Source organism: Oryctolagus cuniculus, chromosome 5 (genome assembly GCF_964237555.1).
Source record: "Oryctolagus cuniculus chromosome 5, mOryCun1.1, whole genome shotgun sequence".
Lineage (NCBI taxonomy): Eukaryota > Metazoa > Chordata > Mammalia > Lagomorpha > Leporidae > Oryctolagus > Oryctolagus cuniculus.
The window spans coordinates 138,798,120-138,825,889 of record NC_091436.1 but is presented as its reverse complement, the minus strand read 5'-3'; the positions used below and the strand labels follow the sequence as shown (position 1 = coordinate 138,825,889).

Here is a 27,770-nt window from a genome sequence, read left to right as displayed (position 1 = left end):
GGCATTTGTTCATTTGAGATGGAACCAGTGGACAGGAGATCCTGTCTGTCACTCTGCCTTTCAAATAAATAAAAAGAAAAAAAAAAAAAAAAAGAAGGGCAGCACGCAATCTAGTAGTCAGTGCAACATACGCAAAGGGCCAGAGGGTAAACATGAAGGTGGGGCTGGCCCGGCTGAGGTATTCAATGTTTTATCCAAGGAACACAGGCACAGGAAATGCTGGGAGGTCGACTGGCTTGACTGGGAGTGGGCTTGGATGAATTCATCATCCTTCCCATCACCTCAGTATTCTGCTGAAAACACACACGGAACCAGACTCAGCTTTGCATATCTTTTATTCCCGATGCGGGACAGACTCCTTCCATCCCCATAATGAATCCCGGGCTCTCCTGGGAAGACCCGGGAGACTCTCCCGCCATCTCCAGGGAAGGAGCGAGAAAGGCAGGTGCTGGGGACTGGGAAGGTTTTAGTTTCCCAGCCTTCTGTGTTCCCTTCTCAACACAGAAGAGCTGCTCCCCACTATTCCTCTCATCTACTCATCCCCTTTAAAAAAAAAAAAAAAAAATTCATCATTATAAGAAAAAACACTTCAAGTACGGTGGGGAAGGGTCCGGGCTGGGCCACAGGCTGTGGATCCCCAGTGGAGGGCGGGAAGGGGATCCCCATCACTGCTTCTGCTGCAGGGCTTCCTTCCTGGCTGCATCCTGTAGCAACTGTGTGTCCACCTCGTCTGCTGGTAACTGCACATAGCGCACCACGGAGCCCCGGATGAAGCAGTTCTTCACTGACAGCTAGACAAAGACAGACACGTGTGAGAACACCTTTACAACGTCCTCTATCCACCCAGGGCCTCCTGCTTTGGAGGTGCTTCCTCTCCACCAACCCAACTCACCATGTGAGGGTATTTCTCAGGGTCTGTGACGCTGATGTCAGTTAGTTTGATGTTGAGATACTAGGAGAGGAAGATGAACCACCATCATTAACCCTGGAGACGAGATGGCACTGTCCAGCCCTTCAGCTCCCCCTCCCCTCTCCCCAGGACCGACTGGGAGCCCTTGCTGTACCTCACCTGATCCACAGAATGGAGGGTTCCACAGATGCTGTCAAGGGCAGAGGGAGGGGAGAACCACGTTAGTTTGTACCCAAATCAATACAGAGGTGACTTCACAGCTGGGCTGAGAACATGGTTCAGGGTGGTCAAGGACTTGAGGAAGCCAGAAAAGCGGGCATTCCTAAGCCCTAGAGTAGAAAAGACAGAATCACCAGAATGCTTGGTTATTTTTGATCCCACATCGTCTCTCCCTAAACCTACCCATTCTTCATGGCTACTACTTGTGAGCTAGATCCCCATTCCACACCTGTCATCTTTACAGGCCTCTCACAAGGGAGATACTACCACCTAGAGGCTCAGAGAAGTTACGGACCTAGGCAAAGTTTAGAACTGCTGTCTACAAAGGTCCTCCTACTTCATGCTTCAACCCAGGCCAGCCTCCCATCTGGCCACCTGAATTTTAATCCTCACACATGTCTCTGCTAAATCCCAAGTTCATTGGAACACTGATGTGTGGATTACACAAGGGAGGACACAGGATAACGGTCTGTGTGTGTGTGTGTGTGTGTGTGCGCTACACTAAAGGCTGCCGATAGGTTTTCTTCCCTCTGAGAATAACTGCTGTTTGGGGCAGGCAGCTAGCCTAGCTGTCGTCAGCTAAGATGCCCATGTCCCATAGTGAGGTCCCTGGGCTTAATACCCGCCTCTGGCTCCCAACTCTCGCTTCATGCTAATGTGGACAGTGGTGATGTCTCAAGTAAATGGGGTCCTATCATCCACATGGGGGACCTGGATTGAGTTCCCAGGCTGTCACTGACCATTGGGAAGTGAACCAGCAGATGGAAGCTCTCTTTGTAATACATAAAAATTCAAGAAAAAGAACAATTGCTCTTTTATTGCCTCCTATATTTTTTTAAAATTTGTTTTTTTAAAAAATGATCTTAAGAAATGGCAGTCTTCAAGATGTCCATATCCTGCCAGAAATAACATCAGCATTTCTGTTGTAAAACTGTCTCTGAGGTCCAGTATGAGACCTGCTGTCTCACCACATCCTGGGCTGCTGAAAAACGTGCCAGCACCCCACCATCTGGGAGTGAAACAGCTCCCCGGAATTGCATTCAGCAGTGCCACATCAGGTCTGAGAACAAGCATGAAAGCAAAGCTTTTCTCTCAACCTAATGGACAGGTCCCTTGCTTTGGGGCCTCAGATTATAACACAAGTTAGGCTTGTCATTTGGAAGGCCCAGGAAGGAAAGAAGAAAAATCAAACATGGGTCATCTTACAGAACTGCCTAAGGCTGGTTTTGGTTTCCATACTCGACTCACCATGTGGTCCCAACCCATATGCCATCCATAATGTCACTGCCAGCGCCATAAATGGGAGCTCTGTCCTCAAAGGCAAGGCCCTGTCCCCACCATTCTCTGCCATGTCTGTGCTTCCCCGAGAAACTCTTACATAGGAATGTGGAAGACACTGTTGAGGAAATCATTTATTGACCCAATCTTTCCAAAAGATAATAGTGTAATAAGTGTTAGCATTTTAAACATACATTCCATTTTAAGGATTAAAAAAATCAGGATAAAAATGTATAGAGGATGTTCAAGACATTTTTGAAAAAACAAATGAATGGAAATAGCCCAAGTGACCAACAGCAAGGTCGTCATCCCACACAGATGCCACTCGTGGGCAGGTACTTGGCCTGTGGTTAAGACGCCCACATCTCACACCCGAGTGCCCAGGCTTGAGTCCCGGCTCCATTCCTGACTCCAGCCTCCTGCTAATGCACTCTGGGAAGCAGCAGGTGGTGGCTCAGTAACTGGGTCCCTGCCACCCACACAGGAAGCCTGGACTGAGTTCCCAGTTCCCAGCTTTGAAGCCTGGAACAGGCATAGAGGCTATGGGCATCTGAAACGTGAACCAGGAGATGGAGGATCTCTCAAAAAAAAAAAAAAAGAAAAAAAGAAAAAAAATGCTAGACCTCCACCTCCACCTGCAGTGCCGGCATCCCTTATGGGTACCAGTTCAAGTCCTGGCTGCTCCAATCCAATCCAGCTCCCTGCTAATGCACCTGGAAAAGCAAAAGATGGTCCAAGTGCTTGGGCCTCAGTGCCCAGGTGGGAGACCAAGAAGCTCCCAGCTCCTGGCTTAGGCCTGGCCCAGCCCTGGCCATTGCAGCCATTTGGGGAGTGAATCAGTGGATGGAAGATCTCTCTCTCTCCATCTCTCCACTTGTCTCTGTATCTCTGCCTCTTAAATATGAATAAATAAATCCTTAAAAAAAAAAGGTTTCACAACAACAAAGAGAGTATGATCCTGTTTTTTTTTTTAATTAAAAAAAAAAAAAAAAAAGCCAGACAGGAATAGACTTCAGTTCTGGCTGTCATTTACTGGTTTTGTAGATGAGAGCAAGTTTCTTAGCCTATGTAAGCTTTGTTTCTTGATGTGTAAAATAGCAACAACAGGATATGTGTGTGCTGGGGGCGGGCGGCATCTGACACCGAGGCTCTGATGCCACTTGGGACAACTGCCTATCAGAGCGCCTGTTCACGCCTCTGCTTCTGATCCAGCTTCCTGTGAATGCACACCCTGGGAGGCAGCAGGTGGTGGCTCAAGCTGGGCTCCTGCCGCCCTTGTGGGAGACCTGGCTTGAGTTTCAAGTTCCTGGTTTGAGCCGGCCCACTAAGCCCTGGCTGTTCCAAGTATTTAAGGGGTGAACCAGCAGATGGGAGATCTGTCTCTCTGCCTTTCAAATAAACAAAAGTCAGTAAATAATAACAACTTTAAAAACAGGGTAGGGGGCTGGCATTATGGGATACTAGGTTAAGCTTCCGCCTGTGGTGCCAGCATCCCATATGGACACCAGTTTGAGTCCTAGCTGCTTCACTTCCAATCCAGCTCCCTGCTAATGGCCTGGGAAAACGGTGGAGGATGGTCCAAGTGCTTGGGTCCCTGCACCAATGTGAGACCCAGAAGCAGCTCCTGGCTGCTGGTTTCAGATCCACCCAGCTCCGGCCATTGTGGCCATTTGGGGAGTGAATCAGCAGATGGAGGAAGATATCTCTCTCTCTCTCTCCCACAACCCCCACCCCGGTAATTCTGCCTCTCAAATAAACAAATCCTCAAAAATATGTATTTAAAAATAGGGTATATCACACAACAGTGTTATAAGAATTATATGAATTAGCCGGCGCCGCGGCTCACTAGGCTAATCCTCCGCCTAGCGGCGCCGGCATACCGGGTTCTAGTCCCGGTTGGGGCGCCGGATTCTGTCCCGGTTGCCCCTCTTCCAGGCCAGCTCTCTGCTGTGGCCAGGGAATGCAGTGGAGGATGGCCCAGGTGCTTGGGTCCTGCACCCCATGGGAGACCAGGAAAAGCACCTGGCTCCTGGCTCCTGCCATCGGATCAGCACGGTGCGCCGGCCGCAGCGCGCCTGCCGTGGCGGCCATTGGAGGGTGAACCAATGGCAAAGGAAGACCTTTCTCTCTGTCTGTCTCTCTCACTGTCCACTCTGCCTGTCAAAAAAAAAAAAAAAAAAAAAAAGAATGAAGATTATTTCATTCAGTGCTTGTGTTAAAAAAGACAAGTGTCTCAAATAAAAAAAAATTATATGAATTAACAAAGTATTCAGAACAGTGCTTAGTGGATAGGAAGTTTTTTTCCTTCATTAAGCACTTACTATATACCTGGTCTATACTGGGCATTAGGTACACAGTGGCAACATTAAGCATAGTCGTGGCCCTGTTTGAAAAATAAGCCATAGGCTGGTGCCGCGGCTCAGTAGGCTCATCCTCCACCTGCAGCGCTGGTACCCAGGGTTCTAGTCCTGGTCAGGGCGCCAGATTCTGTCCCAGTTGCTCCTCTTCCAGTCCAGCTCTCTGCTGTGGCCCAGGAAGGCAGTGGAGGATGGCCCAAGTCCTTGGGCCCTGCACCCGCATGGGAGACCAGGAGAAGCACCTGGCTCCTGCCTTCGATCAGCGCGGTGCACCAGCCACGGCGGCCATTGGAGGGTGAACCAACAGAAAAGGAAGACCTTTCTCTCTGTCTCTCTCTCTCACTGTCCACTCTGCCTGTCAAAAAAATAAAAAATAATAATAAAAAAGAAAAATAAGCTACAGGCAGAAAACACATTTCTATTAAACCCAATTCGAGAAGCACCCACTAGGAACAAAATAGAGACTAGGATGGAGGGGTTTCTCGGTCGGTACCAGGAAGTGTCTCTTCAAGGATACAGCATTTAATCCAGGACCTGAAAGATGATCAGCAGCCCCTGCTATAAGGGGGCCAGAGATGTAAAACAAGGTGAGACAAAAGGGACTGTATTCATCTGTTCTTCATTCTTGACACTAACAAAAGGTAGATCATGCCACCTACGCTATTCAGAATAGCTTCCATCTCAACACATTTCATTCACATGACACAGGTGTGCGACACACACAGCTCACCTTCCCGGCTAATCTGTATTCTGTCTCTCTCTCACCATGTCCAGCCTCCAAACACTAGTTCAAACTGAAGAGGCCCCAGGGCGCGGGCACACCCACCCCAGACACCTACCTCAAATCATTCTTGAGTTCCACGACCACATCCTTGCCCACAAGGGACTTGAAGAAGGAGTAGAAGAGCTATTGGGCAAGAGGGGGAAAACCATCACGTGGGAAGGGACTCCGGTGGGGAGCGGTATCCCAGGCCAGTATGAGCAAATTCTGGCATTGGGATGCCCCGCCCCTAACTTCCCAAAACTTCACAACACATACTCACTTTACAGAGGCCAAGGGCTGGAGCACAGACGACTCAACTCCGCACGCTCCACTGGGCCCCTCGCGTAAAGTCCCAGAGACCTGCCCTGCACCCGTTACCACGCCCGGCCACCTCTCCCCGGGTCGCGGTCCTCGCCTCCCGCAGAAGGCAGATTATCCCACCCGCGGCCCCCGAAGCCCGGTCTGCGGCAGGGAAATGCTCCCAGAGATCCAGCTTTTCCCTGTCCCGCAGTCGCCCGCCGACCGTCTCTGGGAGTTGCTGAGGGTTCTCCTCCTGCGGCGGAGAAACCCACTCGCTCTCCGAACCCGAGGCGCAGGAACTAAGGATGGAGGGAAAAGCCTCGGACCAAACTCCAGCCCAGCGGCGCCGAGCTCGGACCTCCCTCTACGTCCTAAAAGGCCCACAAGGCCCGGGTCCCCCGAGGGCGCCCACTTGTGACGTCACGGTACCCACCATGGTGCTGGCGCCGAGGGCCGCCGACCAACCTAGGCAGGAGCGGGCCGGGTGCCGCGGGCCGGAGGCCGGGCGGGAACCGGAACACGAGCCCGCGCGTGGGGCGGGGCGCGGTCGCGCAGGCGCGCGGAGAGCTCCGGGGACGCAAGGGGAGCGCGCAAAGGGCTCGTGGCTCCGGGAGAGCCGGTGAGCGGGAGCGCGGGAGGCCGCCGGGAAAGGGGCGGGGCTTCTGCCGTCCCACTTCCTCCGGGGGCGGACGGCTACTACTGCGCAGGCGTGGGCCGGAGTGGCGGCCAGCGGGGTCGGAGATGCTGGGACCATGGCGTGGCAACGGTTTTTGTGTTTTTAACTCCGACGGCTATCCGGAACGTAATTTGTTCAATACTTCTTATTGAGGACTGTTGGGGAGTTTGTGAAAATTCATCATAATTTGTGCATTTTTCTATGTTGCACTTTGATAAGTTAAATAGTGAGTTCCTGAGGTCAGGGGTAGCCTGAACATGGATCTTGATGTCATAAAAGGTTCCCAATAGACTTTTTCCTCGAAGACCGAACCTCAGTCTCCACATGTCTTACACACTGTTGATTGGGCCTATCCAGTAAAAACTGAATACAGCTAAACAGACTGTGGCTCGGGATGGAGATGACCTATTCCCACAGCGTCGTGGTGCGGCCGGTCGCTGCTTGTGTATCAGCAGGCTTCCTGGAGTCCTGGCTGCTCCACCTCCAATCCAGCTCCCCACTAACGTGCCTGGGAAGGCATCAGATCATGGCCCAAGTGCTTGGGGCTCTGACCCCAGTGGGGTTCCAGAGCCCTGGTTTCTGTGGTTACCATCTGGGGAGTAAATCGGCAGATGGAAGCTCTCTCTCTTTCTCTCACTCTACCATCCAAATAAAATAAAAAATAAATATTTTTGAAAAATCCCATTTTAATATTTCAATTATAAATGTTACCATTCAAACACAGAGACACAAAGGCACATTTAACACATCTCCCATACTCATGGTCCCCAGGTATTTATAAACATGCAGTATTATGACATAATACGTGGAAATTTTTTTTTCACAGAGTTAAGACTATAAATCCTTCATGTTTCATCTCACATATTAAAAGTACCCATTTGTCAGGGGTTTGTTGAAATATTTTCTGGATGCAAAAATGGACTCAGAATGCACAGAGCTCCTGGACCCCCACCTATATATAGGTAACACCTATAAGTAGCATCAGAATATTAAGCAGGCTAGGTTTTGCCCCTGAATTTTAAACACCTAAACCTGCCCAAAACTGGTTCTAAGCAGCAAGTATAGTTTGCAACCACTTCATCTGGGTTAAAGATGCCTGAGGGTCAAAAATTATTATAGGGCAGCATTGAAGTTGATCTACCACTTGGGGCGCAGACATCTCATATCAGAGTTTCCTGGTTTGAGTCCCAGCTGCTTTGCTTCCAATCCAGCTTCCTGCTGGTGCACACCTTGCTATGGCTAAATTCTTGGGTCCCCACTACCCATGAGGGAGACCTGGATGGAGTTCCAGGATCCCAGCTAACAGCTGGCCCAGCCATGCTGTTGTGGGCATTTGGAGGAGGGAATTAGCAGATAAAAGATCCATCTTCCTGTCACTCTGCCTTTCAAATGAATAAATAAATATTTTTTTAAAAAATTACATATTGAAGCCAATGCTATGGTGTAGTGGGTAAAGCTGCCACCTGCAGTGTTGGCATCCCATACGGGTGCTGGTTCGAGTCCTGGCTGCTCCACTTCCAATCCAGATTTCTGCTATGGCCCAGGAAAATAGAAGATGGCCCATGTCCTTGGGCCCCTGCACTGATGTGGGAGACCTGGAAGAAGCTCCTGGCTCCTGGCTTCAGATCAGCCCAGTTCTGACCATTGCAGTCACTTGAGGAATGAACCAGTGGATGAAAGACCTCTCTTTTTCTCTGCCTCTGCCTCTCTGTAACTTTGCCTTTCAAATAAATACATATATCTTTTTTTAAATTACATGTTTTAACTAATAAGCTCATGGAAATGCAAATTATTTGCCCGTACCAGTTTAATCACTCACAATCAGAGAACACATACTCCCACCATGAACTCTTTCTCCTTACTTTCCAAGGTACACTCATAGCTTAATTTACTGCATGACAAATAACCATCCACACAGGAAAAAGAAAGTCAGGGTGGCCAGAAATAAATAACAGACATCTAAAATTCATTAAATGGTTCAAAGAGGGGCCTGGTTTTCCTAAGAGTCCATTCCAGAGTCAGAAAACAGAAGATTGGAGTGTGAAAGGATGGTATATGAGACTCCTCCGTCAGAGTCCCAAAGAGGTGGTAACTTGATTTCAGGTCCAATTTTAAAAAAATCACAACAATGTTTGAAGATGAGGGGAAGAAAATTCACCAAGAGGCACCCTAGAACTATCCAGTTTCAGAAAAGATTAATCCACTTCTTCAATGGTGGGGCCTGTAGCAGGCCTTCCAGCATACCCCGGTGTACAGGAAGGCCCAGTGCAGCCTCCTTGGTAGAGTTTTGTGATGATGGGGTTACACACCTGCTCCAATTCCTTTCTCTTATGATCAAACTCTTCTTTCTCAGCCAGTTGATTGGCCTCCAGCCATGCAAGGACCTGATTGCATTTATCCAATATTTTCTTTTTATCAGCCTCACTAATCTTGCCCTTCAAGCTTTCATCACTCACGGCGCTCTTCATGTTGAAGGCGTAGGACTCCAGCGCGTTCTTGGCAGCGATCTTCTCCCTCTGCCTCTCGTCCTCGGCCTTGTACTTCTCAGCCTCCTGCACCATGCGCTCGATCTCCTCCTTGCTCAGGCGGCCCTTGTCGTTGGTGATGGTGATCTTGTTGGCCTTGCCCGTGCTCTTGTCCATGGCCGTGACATTGAGAATACCGTTGGCATCAATGTCAAAGGTCACCTCGATTTGAGGAACTCCTCTGGGGGCTGGAGGGATGCCGGTCAGCTCGAAGCGCCCCAGCAGGTTGTTGTCGCGCGTCATGGCCCGCTCGCCCTCGTACACCTGGATCAGCACGCCGGGCTGGTTGTCCGAGTACGTGGTGAACACCTGCGTCTGCTTGGTGGGGATGGTGGAGTTGCGCTTGATCAGGACAGTCATCACGCCGCCCGCCGTCTCCAGCCCCAGCGACAGCGGCGCCACGTCCAATAAAAGCAGGTCCTGTACCTTTTCAGACTTGTCACCCATCAGGATGGCCGCCTGCACCGCAGCCCCGTAGGCTACTGCTTCATCAGGGTTGATGCTCTTGTTGAGGTCGCGGCCATTAAAGTAGTCCTGAAGCAGTCTCTGCACCTTAGGGATGCGCGTGGAGCCCCCAACTAAAACAATGTCATGGATTTTGGCCTTATCCATCTTGGCATCTCGAAGAGCTTTCTCCACGGGCTCCAGGGTACCCCTAAACAAGTCTGCACACAACTCTTCGAACCGCGCCCTGGTGATGGACGTGTAGAAGTCGATGCCCTCATAAAGTGAATCGATCTCCAGGTTGGCCTGCGTGCTGGACGACAGGGTCCTCTTGGCGCGCTCGCACGCCGTGCGCAGCCGCCGCACCGCGCGCTTGTTCTGGCTGATGTCTTTCTTGTGCTTCCGCTTGAACTCCTCCACGAAGTGGCCCACCAGCCGGTTGTCGAAGTCCTCGCCGCCCAGGTGCGTGTCGCCCGCCGTGGCCTTCACCTCGAAGATGCCGTCGTCGATCGTCAGCACCGACACGTCGAACGTGCCCCCGCCCAGGTCGAAGATGAGCACGTGGCGCTCGCCCTGACCCGCTTTGTCTAAACCATAGGCAATGGCAGCAGCTGTGGGTTCATTGATGATTCTTAGCACGTTGAGCCCCGCAATCACACCTGCGTCCTTAGTGGCTTGGCGTTGAGAGTCGTTGAAGTAGGCCGGCACCGTGATCACAGCATTGGTGACAGGGTGGCCCAGAAAAGCCTCGGCAGTCTCCTTCATCTTAGTCAGCACCATCGAGGAGATTTCCTCCGGGTAGAACGCTTTCTGTTCCCCTTTATAGGAAACCAGCACCTTGGGTTTGCCCCCTTCATTGATCACTTGAAAAGGCCAAAGCTTCATATCTGATTGCACAACAGGATCATTAAATTTCCTGCCAATTAGGCGTTTGGCGTCGAACACCGTGTTCTGGGGATTCATGGCCACCTGGTTCTTGGCCGCGTCGCCGATCAGCCGCTCCGTGTCGGTGAAGGCCACGTAGCTGGGCGTCGTGCGGTTGCCCTGGTCGTTGGCGATGATCTCCACCTTGCCGTGCTGGAACACGCCCACGCACGAGTACGTCGTGCCCAGGTCGATGCCTATGGCCATTCCCTTGGCAGTAGTCATGGTTTTCCGAGCCCTGTGGGAGTGAAAACGAGATACTGTTTTAGCAGAGTACTCCCTACATTTTTAAAACGAATTTTAGTTATTTATTTGTTTGAAAGGCTGAGAGACAGGCAGAGAGAGATTTTCCATCTCTCTGAAATGCCCAGGAGAGCCCTGATTGGGCCAGGCCCGAATCAGGAGCCCAGAGCTTCAGCCAGGTCTCCCACATGGGTGGCAAGGAGGCGAGTGCTTGAACCATCACCTGCTACTCCCAGGATGCGCGTTAGGAGGAAGCTGAGCCGGGAGCGGAGCCGGGCGTGAAACGCAGGCACTCTGATTCGGGGTGCAGGCAGCCCGAGCGTCTCAATGCTGAGCTGAGCGCCCACTATCATCTTAGCCATTTTAAGTACAAAGCTCAATCACAGTGGTGTCCAATTTATCTCCAGAACTTTCTTCATCTTGCAAAACTGAAACTTTATATCCATTAAACACCAGCTCCCGACCTGTCCCTGGAAACCACCATTCCTCTGTCTCTATGAATGTGACTGCTCTTAGTACCTCTTATAAATGGAATTATACATATTTGTTCTCTTGTGACCTAGCTTAATTTCACTCAGTATAACATTCTCAAGTTTCATCCAGGTTTTAGAATGTGTCATAATATCCTTTTTAAAAGATTTATCTGGGGCTGGCACTGTGGCATAGTGGGTAAAGCCGTTGCCTGCAGTGCCGGCATCCCATATGGGTGCCGGTTCGAAACCCGGCTGCTCCACTTCCGATCCAGCTCTCTGCTATGGCCTGGGAAGGCAGTAGAAGATGGCCCAAGTCCTTGGGCCTCTGTACCCATGTGGGAGACCCGGAAGAAGCTCCTGGCTTCAGATTTGCGCAGCTCTGGCCGTTGTGGCCATCTGGGGAGTGAACCAACGGATGGAAGATCTCTCTTTCTCTCTTTGCCTCTCCTTCTCTCTCTGTGTAACTCTGACTTTCAAGTAAATAAATTAAAAAAAGATTTATCTGTTTATTTGAAAGGTAGAGAGAAAGAGAGATCTTCCATCCTCTGATTCACTCCCGAAATGCACACAACAGCCAAGGACTGGCCAAACTGTAGCCAGAAGCTGGGAACCCCATCTGGGTTTCCCACATGGGTAGCAGGAGCCCAAGTACCTGGGTGACGATGTGCTGCTTTCCCAGGTGAATTAGCAAAAAGCCGGATCAGAGGCAGGTGGCTGAGTGTTGAACTGGCACCCTTACATGGGTGTGGGCACCTGCCCCCTCCCCGATGCTTAATCAGCTGAGCAACAATGCCCACCCCACAGCTTCTTCTTAAGGCTAAACAATATTTAGTATATTTATATACATTCTGCTTATTCATCCCTGAATGGAAACCTGGGTGGCTTCCACCCTTTTGGCTACTGTGAGCAGTACTGCTAAGAACAGGGTTATACAGATGGAGAATCTGGATTTCACAACAGAACCCCAAGCGAGTGGGAGGGAAGTCGGTGCCATATTGTATTCAATTTCTCATGGAGCCCGATTCAGTGACTCTGCTCCTGTGTCTGCGATATATTTTTTTGTGGCACCCTATCCTCCTGCTGAACTAAGATTATTTTACATTCTGATCTCCTCGAGACTAACCTCCACACTAGGGTCCCGCTGCCTTCTTCAGTTCCTGGTATTCATAGGGAGAAAATTCAGGCCAGTCTGCAGATGGCAGCTGTTATCCAAGCAAACCTTCCCAAGTGTTCTCCAAAAAGGTGAGGCACTACAGGCAGTTTCTCTATCTTCTTCTGGAATAAAAGCCCTGTAGTTTTCCAGAGCCAATAACAAAGCAAGAAATGGTTGAAAGCATAGTTGTGGCACAGCAGGTGAAGGTGTCACTTGGGATGCCCACTTCCCATACAGGAGTGATGGTTAGTGTTCAGGCTACCTGGCTTCTTGATCCATTGCCCTGTTGATGCTCCTAGGAAGCAGCCTGTGATGGCTTAAATACTCACACACACACACACACACACACACACACACAGATTTATTTTGGAGCCGGCGCTGTGGTGCAGTGGGTTAACACCCTGGACTGAAGTGCCAGCATCCCATATGGACACTGGTTTGAGACCCGGCTGCTCCACTTCCGAACCAGCTCTCTGCCATGGCCTGGGAAAGCAGTAGAAGATGGCCCAAGTCCTTGGGCCCCTGCACCCGCGTGAGAGACCTGGAAGAATTTCCTGGCTCTGGGCTTTGGATCGGCACAGCTCTGGCCGTTGTGGCCAACTGGGGAATGAACCATCGGATGGAAGACCTCTCTCTCTCTCTCTCTCTCTCTCTCTCTGTAACTCTGACTTTCAAATAAATAAATAAATCTTTTTTAAAAAAGCTTTATTTTTATTTATTTCAAAAGTAGATTTACAGAGAGAGAGAGAGAGAGAGATCAGTCTTCTGTCTGCTGATTCACTCTCCAAATGGTCACAATGGTCAGGGCTGGTCTAGGCCTAAGTCCTTGGGCCACTGTTTTTCCAAGCACAACAGCAGGTAACTAGATCGGAAGTGGAGCAACTGAGCCTTGAACGAGCACTCATATGGGATATTGGTGTTGGAGGCCATAGCTTGACCTGCTACACCACAACACTGGCACCTGGCTCAAGTATTTGAGTTCCTGCCACCCATGTAGGAGACCTAGATGGAGTTCCTGGCTCCTGGTTTCAGCCTGGGCCTGTCTGTTTTACCCACATGGGAAATGAACCAGTGGATGGAACCTCTCTCTCTCTCTTTCAAATAAATAAATAAATAAATATTTTTTGAAAGAGTTAGACAGTGAGAGAGAGAGAGAGAGAGACAGAGAGAAAGGTCTTCCTTCCATTGGTTCATCCCCCCAAATGGCAGCTATGGCTGGAGCTATGCCGATCCAAAGCCAGGAGCCGGGTGCTTCCTCCTGGTCTCCCATGAAGTTGCAGGGGCCATCCTCATTGCCTTCTCAGGTCACAGCAGGCTGGACTAGAAGAGGAGCAAGCGGGACTAGAACCCAACACCCATATGGGATACTGGCGCTGTAGGCGGAGGATTAACCAAGCGAGACACGGCGCCAGACCCCATAAATATTCTTTTTAAAGATTTATTTATTGCCGGCGCCATGGCTCAATAGGCTAATCCTCCACCTGCGGCACTGGCATCCCAGGTTCTAGTCCTGGTCAGGACGCCAGATTCTGTCCCCGTCGCTCCTCTTCCAGTCCAGCTCTCTGTTGTGGCCCGGGAGTACAGAGGAGGATGGCCCAAGTCCTTGGGCCCTGCACCCGCATGGGAGACCAGGAAGAAGCACCTGGCTCTTGGCTTCGGATCAGTGCGGTGTGCCGGTTGCAGCGCGCCAGCCATGGTGGCCATTGGAGGGTGAACCAACGGTAAAAGGAAAACCTTTCTCTCTCTCTCTCTCTCTCTCACTGTCCACTTTGCCTGTCAAAAAAAAAAAAAAAAAAAAAGAGAGAGAGAGAGAGATTTATTTATTTACTTGAAAGTCAGAGTTACACAGAGAAGAGAAGGAAATGCAGAGAGAGAGAGGGGTTTTCCATCCGCTGGTTCACTCCCCAGATGGCTGCAATGGCTGGAGCTGTGCCAATCCAAAGCAAGGAACCAGGAGTTTCCTCTGGGTCTCCCACATGGTTCAGGGGCCCAAGGACTTGGGCCATCTTCTACTGCTATCCCAGTCCACAGCAGAGAGCTGGATTGGAAGAGGAGCAGCCAGGACTAGAACTGGTGCCCATATGGGATGCCGGTGCTCAGGCCAAGGCTTTAACCCTGTTGCACCACAGTGCTGGCCCCAAATAAATAAATCTTTTTAAATAAAAAGTAAGAGGGGGTGCTGGCGCTGTGGCATATCGGGTAAAGCTTTGGTTTCAATGCCAGCATCCCATATGGGCACTGGTTCAAGTCCCGGCTGCTCCACTACTGCTCTCTGCTATGGCCTGGGAAAGCGGTAGAAGATGGCCCAGGTGCTTGGGCCCCTGCACCTTCGTGGGAGACCCAGAAGAATCTCCTGACACCTAGTTTCAGATTGGTCAAGCTCCAGCCATTGTAGCCATTTGGGGAGTGAACCAGTGGATGGAAGACTTCTCTTTCTCTCCCTCCCCCCCTCCCTTCCCTCCCTCTCTCTCTGCCTCTGCCTCTCTGTAACTCTGCCTTTCAAATAAATAAATACATCTTAAAAAAAAAAAAAAACAAAACAGGAGGGGAAGTTAGGATCTTCCCATGTCCTCTCCTGGTTTCTTGCAGCTCCGAGTCACCCTGGAGTTCTTTACAGGGACCCTCGTAGGAGTGTGCATTGTGGCTCAGCTGGATAAGGTAGCACTTGGGGCCCCCCACATTCCATTTCAGAAAGCTCATTGGAGTTCTAGCTCCTTGGCTTCAGATCCAGCTTCATGCTAATGCACCTGGAAAGCCAGGGAATGATGGCCCAAGAGCTTGGGTTCCTGTCACTCATGGAGGAGATTGTGTGGAGCTTCTGGCTACCTGCCTGCATTTTGGGAGCGAACCAGAGGGTGCAAGTGCTCTCGCTTGCTCGCTCTATCTCCCTCTGTCCCTCTCTCTGTCACTTTGCCTTTCAAATAAAATTAATATTTTTTTTTCCCAAAAACAACCTCCAGGGGCTGGAGTTGTGGTGTAGAGGGTTAAGGTGTCGCCAGAGAAGCTGGGCATCCCATCTGGGTGCTGGTTCATGTCCTGACTGCTCCACTTATGATCCAGCTCCCTGCTAATGCTCTTGGGAAAGTAGCGGAGGATGGCCCAAGTCCTAGGGCCCCTGTATGCATGTGGGAGACCTGACAGAAACTCCTGGCGTCAGACCGGCCCAGCCCCAAGTGTTGCAGCCATTTTGGAAGTGAACCAGAAGAGAGATCTCTTTCTCTTTCTCTGTCTCTCCATCTCTCTTTGTAATTCTGCCTTTCAAATACATAAACACATCTTTTTTAAAAATAAAAAAGGACCTTCATTCCCTGATTGACAACATCCCCACACCTCAGATTTAAACCCAAATAACAAAATTGTCATTAATTTTTCCAACAAGGACTTAACTAAACCTTAACCATTCCCATCCCATTCCAATCAGCCCTTCCCGGCTCACCGAGTGTCTCTCCGTCTTCGATCCAGTTTGGAAATTTCAAGTTATGGAGCCCCTGTGAGTGGTGGCTCCCAAAACATCCAAACTGCTCAGGTGGCGTCCCCCCACCCCCCACCCCGCCCGGCTCTACAGCTTTTGAGCCAGATCCAGTCAAGTTACACTGACTCCAAAATGGCCATGAGGTCAAAGGCAGCGCCCCCATTGTAACGTGAATAGAGGAGGCTGCCTCAGCACGCCCGCCTAAACCCCGCCTCAGGGCGTCATCACACACCCCCCCACCCGCCACCGGCCGCCGGCCTCCTCCGGACGGCGCCCTCGCCCGCCCCCAGCGCCTGTGTTACAGCCCAGCCATGCCACTGTGCGCTTCGCAGGGAGAGGCTGGCGGGAGACAGAGTCCACAACCGCTGTCCCACGCCTCCCCTTCCCCTAAGGGCTCCTGTGGAATCCGGTGTGGAGTCCCAGGGGCCGCCCCGTGGTCTCTGGTTTCTGGGAACCCGACTGACGCGAGGCGGAACCCCCTGGAATAGTAGCGTGGCCACCCGGCTCGGGGATTGGCTAAGACGACCCACGGCGCGCAGGAACCACAGATGAACACGACACACGGAACCCGTGAACTAGAGCTTCGGCCAAGAGCCAATGCCCAGTCTCCGGGGAGCGCAACCTGGGGCGCGACTCCCACAGCCTCCGGAATGCAGGAGGCTACTGTAGTAAATCAGTTGTATAGGGCGCAGAATATTGCTTTATTAGTAACGAATATGCTTCCAAGACGTTGCTGGTCACCCTCAGAAAGATGGAGAAAACGATACCGGAACAACACGACATTTACTTTCTTAAAAGTGAGAGAAGTGGCAAGCAGCAGGGCTGGGGCTCAAAGACAAGCTGGGGCTGGGTCGGTGAGGAGCCGGGATTGGGGTCACCCCTCCAGGTGGTCTCTGCGCCTGTCCCCGGGGTGCCCCCTGGGTGTCCCCGGGGGATCCCGTGCAGCTCGGCCCCTCACCTTCTCCTAGCACCGCTACCCAAACGGACATTTCCTGAAGCGGGGCGCAGTCGGGGCAGGGGCGGAATCCTCGCCCCACGCGGCCCGCCCACCCGCGTCGGCCAGGGAGAGGGCACCGCAGGGGAGCAGGGGGCAGGTGCACAGGCGGCTTCCGGGCAGCCCGGGGATGCAGAGCCGCTCCCTGCCACAGGTCCACAGGGGGCCCAGGGCCTGGAGGGGGCGGGGAGGCGGCGGCCCGCGGAAGGCGCGCGGGCTCCAGGTCACCGCTCCCATCCAGTAGGGTGCGCGCTCGCTACGGTCGCGGCGCGGCGGGGGGGGGGGGGGGGGGGCCTTCCCTCCTCGCGCCCCGCCACCCGCCTCATAGGGCTCAGGAGCCCCAAAGCGGCCCGCTTTCTGGGGTCCGAGTCCTTCCTGAAATCTGTTTGCAAAACCCTTGGGAAATGCTCTCAGCTCCGAGGCCGGCCCAGCCTCCTGGCCCGGCCCCCTGTGTCCCAGTTGCTCAGGCTCGGGCTGCTTTGCCCTATTGTTGGCTGTGCCAGGAATCCTCTGGTCAGGCAGGAGGGACAGTCCTGTCGTTATAATTAGAACACTCCTCAACAAACAAGGACTCCACCCCAGGCACCAACCCCAACCCCAACCCCACCCCTGCCCTGGGATATCAGGCTGAGTCAGGTCAACATTAGCATCCAGAAGGTTCTGTGAACCACGTCCCAGCCTTGCCAAGGCCCGGGGCTGTGCCTGGTTTCTCCCGATTCTGACTGCCAGCCTGTTCTGTAGGGAGGTGGGGGCTGGGCAAGGAGAAGCTGGAAGGGGGAGGGGGAGCCTGGGGGTGCACATACCCTAGGTGCTGAGGATGCTCCCCTGGCCTGGCCTTTACTCCCCCCACCCCTTCCTCTGTGTCCATTTGTTTGCCTCCTCTTATTTATTCATTCTTAAAGATTTACTGATTTACAAAGAAAGTAGGAAAGACAGCGGCAGAGAGAGAACTTTCAACCACCGTTTGCTCCCCAAATGGCTGCAGTGTCCATAGCTGGGCCAGGCCTTGGCCAGGTGGAAGCCAGGAGCCTGGAGCTTCATCCAAGTCTCCCATGGGGGTGGCAGGGCCCAGGTACTTATTTTTAATCTTTTTTATTAGGCAGTTTTAGAGTGAAGAGAGAAAGAGATCTTCAGTCAGCGTGTCCCCCCCCCCCCCCCAAAGACTGCAATGGCAGGACTGGGCCAGGCCAAAGTCAGGAGCCAGGAATTTCTTCCAGGTCTCCCCTGTGGGTGGCAGGACCCAGGCACTTGGGCCATCTTCCACTGCTTTCCCAGGTGTGTTAGCTGAGGGCTGGGTCAGAAATAGAGCAGTTGAGACTTGAACCAGTGCCCTGCAGGCGTCAGCTTAACCTGCTGTGCCCCATATCAGCTTCTGGGCTGTTTTCTGCTGCCTTCCGAGATGCATTGGCAGGGCGCTGGCTCAGACGCAGACCAGCCAGGACTGCAATGTTGCTCATGTGAGATGCTGGCATTACAGGTGGCTGAGCCACAACCCCAGCCCCTGTTTTCCTCCTTTTAGAGAATGAATGCCAGGACACGTAGGTCCCCTCACTGATGCTGTACTTACCTGTCATCCGGGTGACCTGATCAAGCCTCAGAACCTCTCTCTCTCTCTTTCTTTTTCTTCTTCTTCTTCTTCTTCTTCTTCTTCTTCTTCTTCTTTTTTTTTTGACAGGCAGAATGGACAGTGAGAGAGAGAGAGAGAAAGGTCTTCCTTTGCCGTTGGTTCACCCTCCAATGGCTGCCGCGGCCGGCACACTGCGCTGATCCCAAGGCAGGAGCCAGGTGCTGCTCCTGGTCTCCCATGCAGGTGCAGGACCCAAGGACTTGGGCCATCCTCCACTGCACTCCCGGGCCACAGCAGAGAGCTGGCCTGGAAGAGGAGCAACCGGGACAGAATCCGGCGCCCTGACTGGGACTAGAACCCGGTGTGCCGGCGCCGCAGGCAGAGGATTAGCCTATTGAGCCGCGGCGCCGGCCTCTCTCTTTCATTTTTTAAAAAATTTTATTTATTTACTTTGAAAGTCAAAGTTATAGAGAGAGAAGGAGAGGCAGAGAGAGAGAGAGAGAGAGAGAGAGAGAAGTCTTCCATCCACTGGTTCACTCCCCAATTGGCCACAAAGGCCACAGCTGTGCCAATCCGAAGCCAGGAGCCAGGAGCTTCTTCCAGGACTCCCACATGGGTGCAGGGGCCCAAGCACTTGGGCCATCTTCTACTGCTTTCCCAGGCCATAACAGAGAGCCAGATTGGAAGTGGAGCAGCCAGGTCTCGAACTGGTGTCCATGTGGGGTGCTGGCATTACAAATGGTGGTTTTATGTGTTATTCCACAGCGCTGGCCCATCAGAACCTCTTTGATCCTTGGCGCTCACCTTTGAAAACAGAAAGGTTGGGCTGAGTGGCCTCCTATAGATCTTACAACAGTTTTTAGGTTTAGCTGTCCATAATTCTATTTTCCTGGTAGTGGTCTCCAACCTTTTCTTTTCTTCTTCTTCTTTTTTTTTTTTTAATTTCTTGACAGGCAGAGTGGCCAGTGAGAGACAGAGACAGAGAGAAAGGTCTTCCTCTGCCATTGGTTCACCCTCCAATGGCCGCTGCGGCCGGCGCGCTGCTGCCGGCGCACTGCGCTGATCCAAAGGCAGGAGCCAGGTACTTCTCCTGGTCTCCCATGGGGTGCAGGGCCCAAGCACTTGGGCCATCCTCCACTGCACTCCCGGGCCACAGCAGAGAGCTGGCCTGGAAGAGGGGCAACCGGGACAGAATCTGGCGCCCCAACCGGGACTAGAACCCGGTGTGCCGGCGCCGCTAGGTGGAAGATTAGCCTGTTGAGCCATGGTGCCGGCCGCCAACCTTTTCTTTTTTAAAGAAGATTTAGTTATTTGCTTGAAAGTCAGGGTTGTGGGGTGGGGGTGGGGGGAAGAGTGATGGATCGGCTGGTTCACTTCCCAAATGGCCACAACAGCCAGGGCTGGACGAGGCACAAACTACTATCCTGGAATTCCATCTGAGTCTCCCATGTGGGTGGCAGGGCCCAACCAGTTGGGCCATCCTCCTCTACATTCCCAGGTGCATTAGCAGGAAGGTGCATCAGAAGTGGAGAAAGCCAGGACTGAAACAGGCTTTTACACGGAATGCTGTCATTGCAGGCAGTGACTTAACCTGCTGCACTACAGCTCTGACCCTAAATCCCCAACCTTGTATGCACCTCAATAAGAATAACTGGGGTGTGTGGCCAGCCTGTGGCACAAAGGGTAAGCCGCAACCTGCAATGCCAGCATTCCAAGTGGAGCAACCCCAGCTGCTCCACTTCTGATCCAGTTCCTGTTAATGTGCCTGGGAAAGCAGCAGCAAGAAGAAGGCTCACCTGCACCCCCAGGGCGTGTGGCCTTTGGGGCTTCCTGGCCTAGATGCTCCTCCATGTGGCTGGTTCCTGGTACTCAGTATGAACCCAAATTTACCCCTCTCTCATGCATCTTTTTCGCTAAATAAAAACTTAAAATGCAAAAAGGGGAAGGAGGAGGAGGAGGAGGAGGAGGAGGAGGAGGAGGAGGAGGAGGAGGAGGAGGAGGAGGAGGAGAAGGAGAAGGAGAAGGAGAAGGAGAAGGAGAAGGAGAAGGAGAAGGAGAAGGAGAAGGAGAAGGAGAAGGAGAAGGAGAAGGAGAAGGAGAAGGAGAAGGAGAAGGAGAAGGAGAAGGAGAAGGAGACTCAAGTGCTTATATCCCTGAACCCACATGGGAGATCTGGGAGAAACTCCTGACTCCTGGTTCCGCCTGGCCCAGCCTTGGCCACTGTGGCCATTGAGGGGGTGGTGTGGTGGTGAATGAGCAGACGGAATATCTCTTTCTCTCTCTGACTCTTCCTGTCTCTGTGTAACTCTAATTTTCAAATAAATAAATAAATACATAAATCATTCAAAAAAATGCATAGAGCTGGGGCTGGCGCTGTGCCTTAGTGGGTAAAGCCACCACCCGCAGTGTTGGCATCCCATATGGGTGCCGGTTCGAGTCCCAGCTGCTCCACTTTCCATCCAGCTCTCTGCTATGGCCTGGTAAAGCAGTAGAGGATAGCCCAGGTCCTTGGGCCCCTGCACCTGCGTGGGAGACCCACAAGAAGCTCCTGGCTCCTAGCTTTGGATCAGTGCAGCTCTGACTGTTGTAGCCATCTGGGAAGTGAACCAGCAGATGGAAGACCTCTCTCTCTCTCTCTCTCTCTCTCTCTCTCTCTGCCTCTTTGTAACTCTGCCATTCAAATAAATAAACAAATATTTAGGAAAAAAAAAAAAACTACTTGACATGGGGCCAGCATTGTGGTGCAATGGGTTAAGCTGCAGCCTGAGATGCTGCCATCTCCTTTGAGTGCCAGGAGGAGTCCTGGCTGCCCCACTTATGATCTACCTCCCTGCCAATGCACCCAGGAAAGCAATGAAAGATGGCCCAGGTGCTTGGACCCCTGCTACCCACATGGGAGACACAGATAGGGCCCATGTTCTTGGCTTTGGCCTGGCCCAGCCTTGGCACTTGTGGCCATTTGCAGAGTGAACCAACAAACAGAAGCTCTCTCTCGCTCTCTCTCTCTCTCCCCCCTTCCTCTCTCCCCCTCTCTCTCTGTAACTCTGCCTTTCAAATACATATGAATAAATCTTTAAAAAAATGCAGTTGACAGCCCACACAGCTTGTGAAAGGTGAGCTTCATTCCTTCCATACACCAAACCTAATAAAAATCTATTTCTGTAATAATATAATTAAAATGCTGTTGGGGTCCTTACAGTCACCCTAGAGGGCAAGCAAACCTGCCACTGGGCTTCTGCCTTGGGAAGGATCAAGTCTAAAAGACAAAATTCAGATGACCCTCTACTTGTGAAGAAATAGAAGATCGATGGTGGATTTCCAGGCCAATCCAAAGAGAGAAACTTTACACAAAATGTAGATCAATTATGTGAAGAGGACTGTCTGATGCGTGGAGGACATTTCCAGTAGACCTTTTTCTGCCACCCCAGCAGCACCAAGATTTAGAGCCTTATCACCATGGCCACCTTCGAGGAGGTAAAGATGTGATGCCATTTGTTTCAAATCATAGAAGGGGCTGGTGCTGTGGCGCAGTGGGCTAAGCCTCCACCTGTGGAACTGGCATCCATATGGGTGCCGGTTCAAGTCCTGGCTGCTTCACTGCCAGTCCTCGTGGGAGACCTGGAACAAGTTTCTGGTTCTTGGCTTCAGATTGGTCCAGCTCCTGGCCTCAGATTGGTCCTGTTCTGGCCATTGCAGCCATTTGGGGAGTGAACCAGCAGACAGAATACCTCTCTCTCTGCCTCTGCCTCTCTGTAATTCAGCCTTTAAATAATTAATTTATTGGGGGGCGGGGAGAGAGAGAGAGAGAGAGAGAATATCTTTGGTTCACTCCCCAAATGACTGTAATGACCAGAGCTGCGCTTATCCAAAGCCAGGAGCCAGGAGCTTCTTCCAGATCTCCCACATGGGTGCAGGGGCCCAAGGACTTGGCCCATCCTCCACTGCATTCCCAGGCACAGTAGCAGGGAGCTGGATCAGAAGTGGAGCAGCTGGGACTCAAACAAGTGCCCAATATGGGATGCTGGCACTGCAGGTGGCAGCTTTACCACAGCACCAGACCTCAAAACTCTTATTTTAAAAATGCAAAGAAATACATGGGAGGGAGGTCTGTGTGTAGTTCTTACTGGTTCAGGATTTTGGATTTCTTCAAAATTAACAGATGTTTGTGCTAAATTTTTATCATCAATCTTATTTGGCATAATTGTTTAGTACTATGCAGAATATAAGCAAAAGATAACTGGTTATAAAAATCTAGGATAGAAATATAATGTACTGGGGCACGTGCTGTGGTGTAACAGGTGAGGCTGCTGTCTGCAGTGCTAACATCCCATGTGGGTGCAGATTTGAGTCCTGGATGCTCCACTTTCAATCCAGTTCTCTGCTGTGGCCTGGGGAAGCAGAGGAAGATGATCCAAGTGCTTGGTCCCCTGCAGCTTTATAGGAGACCCAGAGAAAGCTCCTAGCTTTGGATTGGCCCACCTCTGGATGTTGCAGCAATTTGGGGATTCAACCAGAGGCTGGAAGATGTCTCTCTCTCTTTGCCTCTGCTTCTCTGTAACTCTGCCTCTCAAATAAGTAAATGAAAATTAAAAAAAAAAGAAGTATAATGTACTACCAGGCATGCACAACAAAACCCTATGAACTTGGAAGAAGTTTCCAAGAAATTCTGAGTTGGATAAGCAGTGGGTTTTTTGTTTTGTTTTGTTTTCTAACTTTTAGTAGCTTCAGTTAAGCTAATAATTTTAAGTCTCCCTGTATATTCACCTTTGAGAGCAGTATATAAGGAAGTGTGGTATACTGAGGATTAATAAAATAACACATAACAGGCCCAAGTACACTGCCTGTTGCCTGTTACATTGGTGCAGACTTTTAAAATGCTTTTTAAAAATTTTAAAATATATACCTTTGACATGTCTTAAAGATTTTATTTACTTGAGAGGTTGAGTGTCAGAGACAGAGAGGTAGAGACAAAGAGAGATTTGCCTTCTGCTGATTCGCTCCCCAAATGGCTGCAATGGCTAGGGCTTGTTCATACCAAAATCAGGAGCTTGGAGTTCCATCAGGATCTCCCATGTGAGTGCCAGGGGCCCAAGCACTTGGACTATCTTTGGGTGCTTTCCTAAGGAAATTAGCGAGAAACTGGATCAGAAGAAGAGCAATCAGGACTCCAACTAGTGCTGCGATATGGGATGCCTGACCTGTAGGCAATGGCTTAACCCTTGTATAAAATGTTTTTTTTTTTTTAAAAAGTGTTATTTATTTGAAAGGCAGAATAACAGAGAGTGAGATGGAGACATGCTAACTTCTATCCATTGGTTCACTGAGCAAATGGCCACAATAACCAGGTCTGTCCCAGGCTGAAGCCAGGAGCCAGAAATTCCATCCTGGTCTCCCTCTTTGGGTGACAGGGACTCAAGTACTTGGGCCAAAAAATCCTGACTCCAAGGATGCATTAGCAGGAGGGTGGATAAAAAGCAGAGGCTCTGGGAAGTGTGTGTGTGTGTGTGTGTGTGTGTGTGTATGACAGCCAAGCTTCACAAACTGCACAATCCTTGCTGTTGAGGCACCATATTCTAAAGAGACGTGTTCCTAAGGTGTTCACTTTGGTACCTGAATTGTAGGTGACAACTGCTAGGTGTATGACATTTCTACTTCAGCATCCATGTAGAATTAATTTTACAACAAGGCATCAGACCAAACCATTTTTAAAACAAGAACTAGGTATCCAGTGGTTCAGGCACTTCATAATTGGGCAGGCCAGGGCTTGAGCCATTGTTTCTCCATTGCCAATTTCAGACATTCTTTCTACTTCATGTTGAATCAGATCAGTTATCAAGGTTCTAATCCATCAGGTACAGTTACAGGAATGAGAAACATGACTCAACTGACTTCTTGTTGCCCATGTCTAGAGGAAAACCCACCAGTTTGTATGGGGGGCATCTATACATGCCTCCACCTGCACATCCACCTTGAGGCAACCAGCGAGGCAAAAACCAATCAGGGCAGAAGGGTTGTTGGGACTCCCTCCTTCCACACACATACAGCTAAAGTTTTACTCAAAAGGATCACAGTGCAGTACAACTAACTTGTCAACCCCCTGTCCCGACCTGAGGCAGGAGGCCTCCAGTTTCACACACCGTGAACTAACTGCTCACCACCTTCTGACCACATAAAATAGAGAAACCAGCAAGACACCATTCAGATTTTATGGAGGTTTATTTTCCTTGAAGTAACAAATAAAATTGGCTTCATTAGTACAAATGTGCAAAAAATATGACTATACACCGTCGCTACATTGAAAACTGGAAGCAGTAAGTTCAGCAGCAGTGAAAACTCTAGTCCCCGATGCAAAGAACACGTGGAGCTCAGAGCTGAGGCACAGCAGCACACAAGGGAAGGGAAAGTCCGGGGTCCCAGCCACCTCTCAAAATAAACGTGGGGTGTCCCACCAAGGGCCCCTAATCGACCTCCTCGATGGTGGGCCCGGACCCAGGGCCGCCCCTGCCGCCTGCAGCCCCGAAGCCCCCGCCGGCCCCGGCCCCGGCCCCGGGGCCGCCCGCACCCTGGTAGAGCCCGCTGATGACCGGGTTGCACACCTGCTCCAGCTCCTTCCGCTTGTGCTCGAACTCGTCCTTGTCGGCCAGGGTGTTGGCGTCCAGCCAGGAGAGGACCTCCTGGCACTTGTCCAGCACGCGCCGCTTGTCCGCCTCGCTGATCTTGCCCTTGAGCCCGTCGTCCTCCACGGCGCTCTTCATGTGGAAGGCGTAGGACTCGAGCGCGTTCTTGGCCGCCACGCGCTCGCGCTGCACCTCGTCCTCGGCCTTGTACTTCTCGGCCTCCTGCACCATGCGCTCGATCTGCTCCTTGCTCAGGCGGCCCTTGTCGTTGGTGATGGTGATCTTGTTGGCCTTGCCCGTGCTCTTGTCGGTGGCCGTGACGTGCAGGATGCCGTTGGCGTCGATGTCGAAGGTGACCTCGATCTGCGGCACGCCGCGCGGCGCCGGCGGGATGCCGCTGAGCTCGAAGCGCCCCAGCAGGTTGTTGTCGCGCGTCATGGCCCGCTCGCCCTCGTACACCTGGATCAGCACGCCGGGCTGGTTGTCCGAGTACGTGGTGAACACCTGCGTCTGCTTGGTGGGGATGGTGGAGTTGCGCTTGATCAGCGGCGTCATCACGCCGCCCGCCGTCTCCAGCCCCAGCGACAGCGGCGCCACGTCCAGCAGCAGCAGGTCCTGCACCTTCTCCGACTGGTCGCCCATCAGGATGGCCGCCTGCACCGCCGCCCCGTAGGCCACCGCCTCGTCCGGGTTGATGCTCTTGTTGAGGTCGCGCCCGTGGAAGAAGTCCTGCAGCAGCTTCTGCACCTTGGGGATGCGCGTGGAGCCGCCCACCAGCACCACGTCGTGGATCTGCGCCTTGTCCAGCTTGGCGTCGCGCAGCGCCTTCTCCACGGGCTCCAGCGTGCCGCGGAACAGGTCCGAGCACAGCTCCTCGAACCGCGCCCTGGTGATGGACGTGTAGAAGTCGATGCCCTCGAACAGCGAGTCGATCTCCAGGTTGGCCTGCGTGCTGGACGACAGGGTCCTCTTGGCGCGCTCGCACGCCGTGCGCAGCCGCCGCACCGCGCGCTTGTTGCCGCTCAGGTCCTTCTTGTGCTTCCGCTTGAACTCCTCCACGAAGTGGCCCACCAGCCGGTTGTCGAAGTCCTCGCCGCCCAGGTGCGTGTCGCCCGCCGTGGCCTTCACCTCGAAGATGCCGTCGTCGATCGTCAGCACCGACACGTCGAACGTGCCCCCGCCCAGGTCGAAGATGAGCACGTGGCGCTCGCCCTTGCCGCTGCGGTCCAGCCCGTAGGCGATGGCGGCCGCCGTGGGCTCGTTGATGATGCGCAGCACGTTCAGCCCCGCGATCACCCCCGCGTCCTTCGTGGCCTGCCGCTGCGAGTCGTTGAAGTAGGCCGGCACCGTGATCACCGCGTTGCTCACCGGCTGGCCCAGGTACGCCTCGGCGATCTCCTTCATCTTGCTCAGCACCATGGACGAGATCTCCTCCGGGTAGAACGCCTTGCTCTCGCCCTTGTAGCTCACCTGCACCTTGGGCTTGTCGCCCTCGCTCACCACCTGGAACGGCCAGTGCTTCATGTCGGCCTGCACCACCGGGTCGCCGAACTTGCGGCCGATCAGCCGCTTCGCGTCGAACACCGTGTTCTGCGGGTTCAGCGCCACCTGGTTCTTGGCCGCGTCGCCGATCAGCCGCTCCGTGTCGGTGAAGGCCACGTAGCTGGGCGTCGTGCGGTTGCCCTGGTCGTTGGCGATGATCTCCACCTTGCCGTGCTGGAACACGCCCACGCACGAGTACGTCGTGCCCAGGTCGATGCCGATCGCCGTGCCTTTGGCCATGGCGCTGCTGCCGCGCGCTCTCGGCCGCGCACCGAGCCGGGGGTCTGGGGCCGGCGGGCGAGGAAGGCGGCTGCGGGCCGGCTGCTTGCCGGAAGCGGGAGGCGGACGGCGCCGCGCAGAGTGGGCCTCGGAGGCTGTGGGGCCGCGGGCTTCGCGCTGGGGGTGCGGCCGCCGAGCAGGGTCGCGGTCGCCTGCGCTGCACTCAGCCGCTGTCGGGGGCCGCCCGGGTCCTGTGGTTCGCCCTGGGCGCCCGCAGCCGCCTTTACCCGCCGCGGCCGCGCCCCGCCTGCCGCCGCCTCGGCCAATCAGCGAGCTCGGGGCGGCCGCCGGTCGGGAATCTTCCAGGGGTTTCGCTCGCGCCCCGCCCTCCTGCTCCCCGGGACCCGTTAGAGACCGGGGCGCCCGCCCTCCGCGGAGGGAACTTTCCAGACGCTTCTGGGAGTCCCTGGAGCGGCCCGGAGCCCCGGGGCGGGGGAGCCGCGGCGGGAGGCGGCTGTGGGCTCGGCCTGCGCGGCGGCGGTGCCCGGGCCCCTTAGTGTTAATCGGGAACTGCAGGGCGGGTGAGGCTGCTGCCCTGACACTGGTTCCGCGGTTTAAGGTGGGACTGAGGGCTCCGTGGGTGCGCGGACTCCCAGAGCGCAGAGGGTGCCCGGCTTTCCCTCAGTTGACGGCGCTCGGCGAGCTGTGGCCGCTCTGAGGGCCCGTGTGTGGGGGCGGCGGGGAAGGGGCGCCTTCGGGTCGCCGTCCCGGGGTCCAGATGGGGGGGGGGGGCGCTGCCCGAGGGCGCTCTGTCCCTCCCTCCGCACTGGCCCCTCCCCGCGGAGCGCTCTCCTCGTAATTTAAAGTGGGAACTAGAGGGAACGGTGCAGTGTAATATTGGAGTGTGGAATAAATGGCCGGGAGCTTGGAGTTGAAAAGACCGGCGACTTGTGTACAGCAGGTGTTATGATGCGGGGGCTGCTCTGACCGAGGTCGGGGGGCGCTGAGGTTGGTGAGGGAAGCGCTGTGTCAGTCGCTCCTCTTACTGGAACTGGACCCGGAGGTTAGCAGAAAAAAAATTTTCCACAGGATGC

At 53.0% G+C, this 27,770-nt stretch overlaps 3 protein-coding genes across 3 annotated transcripts; all 3 read right to left on the bottom strand.

Annotated features, from left to right (window-relative positions):
* Nucleotides 1–317: 317 nt before the first annotated feature.
* Nucleotides 318–7,159, bottom strand: LSM2 (LSM2 homolog, U6 small nuclear RNA and mRNA degradation associated). The gene is made up of 5 exons (XM_002714282.4): nucleotides 6,261–7,159; nucleotides 5,604–5,671; nucleotides 1,070–1,100; nucleotides 893–952; nucleotides 318–791 (listed from the first exon to the last, which is right to left on the bottom strand). Exons 1-5 carry the CDS (start codon nucleotides 6,579–6,581, stop codon nucleotides 666–668), a joined length of 606 nt encoding a protein of 201 aa, XP_002714328.3. The 5' UTR covers nucleotides 6,582–7,159; the 3' UTR covers nucleotides 318–665.
* A 1,202-nt stretch (nucleotides 7,160–8,361) lies between these two features.
* LOC100353534 (heat shock 70 kDa protein 1-like) lies at nucleotides 8,362–15,927 on the bottom strand. The gene is made up of 2 exons (XM_008262601.4): nucleotides 15,702–15,927; nucleotides 8,362–10,634 (listed from the first exon to the last, which is right to left on the bottom strand). The coding sequence occupies exon 2, from the start codon at nucleotides 10,619–10,621 to the stop codon at nucleotides 8,699–8,701; it is 1,923 nt and encodes a 640-aa protein (XP_008260823.2). The 5' UTR covers nucleotides 10,622–10,634; nucleotides 15,702–15,927; the 3' UTR covers nucleotides 8,362–8,698.
* An 8,568-nt stretch (nucleotides 15,928–24,495) lies between these two features.
* LOC100353783 (heat shock 70 kDa protein 1B-like) lies at nucleotides 24,496–26,939 on the bottom strand. The gene has a single exon (XM_070074197.1). The coding sequence runs from the start codon at nucleotides 26,695–26,697 to the stop codon at nucleotides 24,757–24,759; it is 1,941 nt and encodes a 646-aa protein (XP_069930298.1). The 5' UTR covers nucleotides 26,698–26,939; the 3' UTR covers nucleotides 24,496–24,756.
* Between the last annotated feature and the right edge of the window lie 831 nt (nucleotides 26,940–27,770).

Bases quoted from the DNA above. Each gene is read 5' to 3' on its own strand.
- LOC100353783 (XM_070074197.1), bottom strand. From the start codon at position 26,697: ATGGCCAAAGGCACGGCGATCGGCATCGACCTGGGCACGACGTACTCG.
- LOC100353534 (XM_008262601.4), bottom strand. From the start codon at position 10,621: ATGACTACTGCCAAGGGAATGGCCATAGGCATCGACCTGGGCACGACG.
- LSM2 (XM_002714282.4), bottom strand. From the start codon at position 6,581: ATGGTCCCAGCATCTCCGACCCCGCTGGCCGCCACTCCGGCCCACGCC. The intron at 1,101-5,603 runs GTAGGTGTCTGG...TGCCCTTGACAG, and splicing joins GAACTCAAGAATGATTTGAG to CATCTGTGGAACCCTCCATT. The intron at 792-892 runs GTGAGTTGGGTT...GTCTTTGTCTAG, and splicing joins CTGAGAAATACCCTCACATG to CTGTCAGTGAAGAACTGCTT.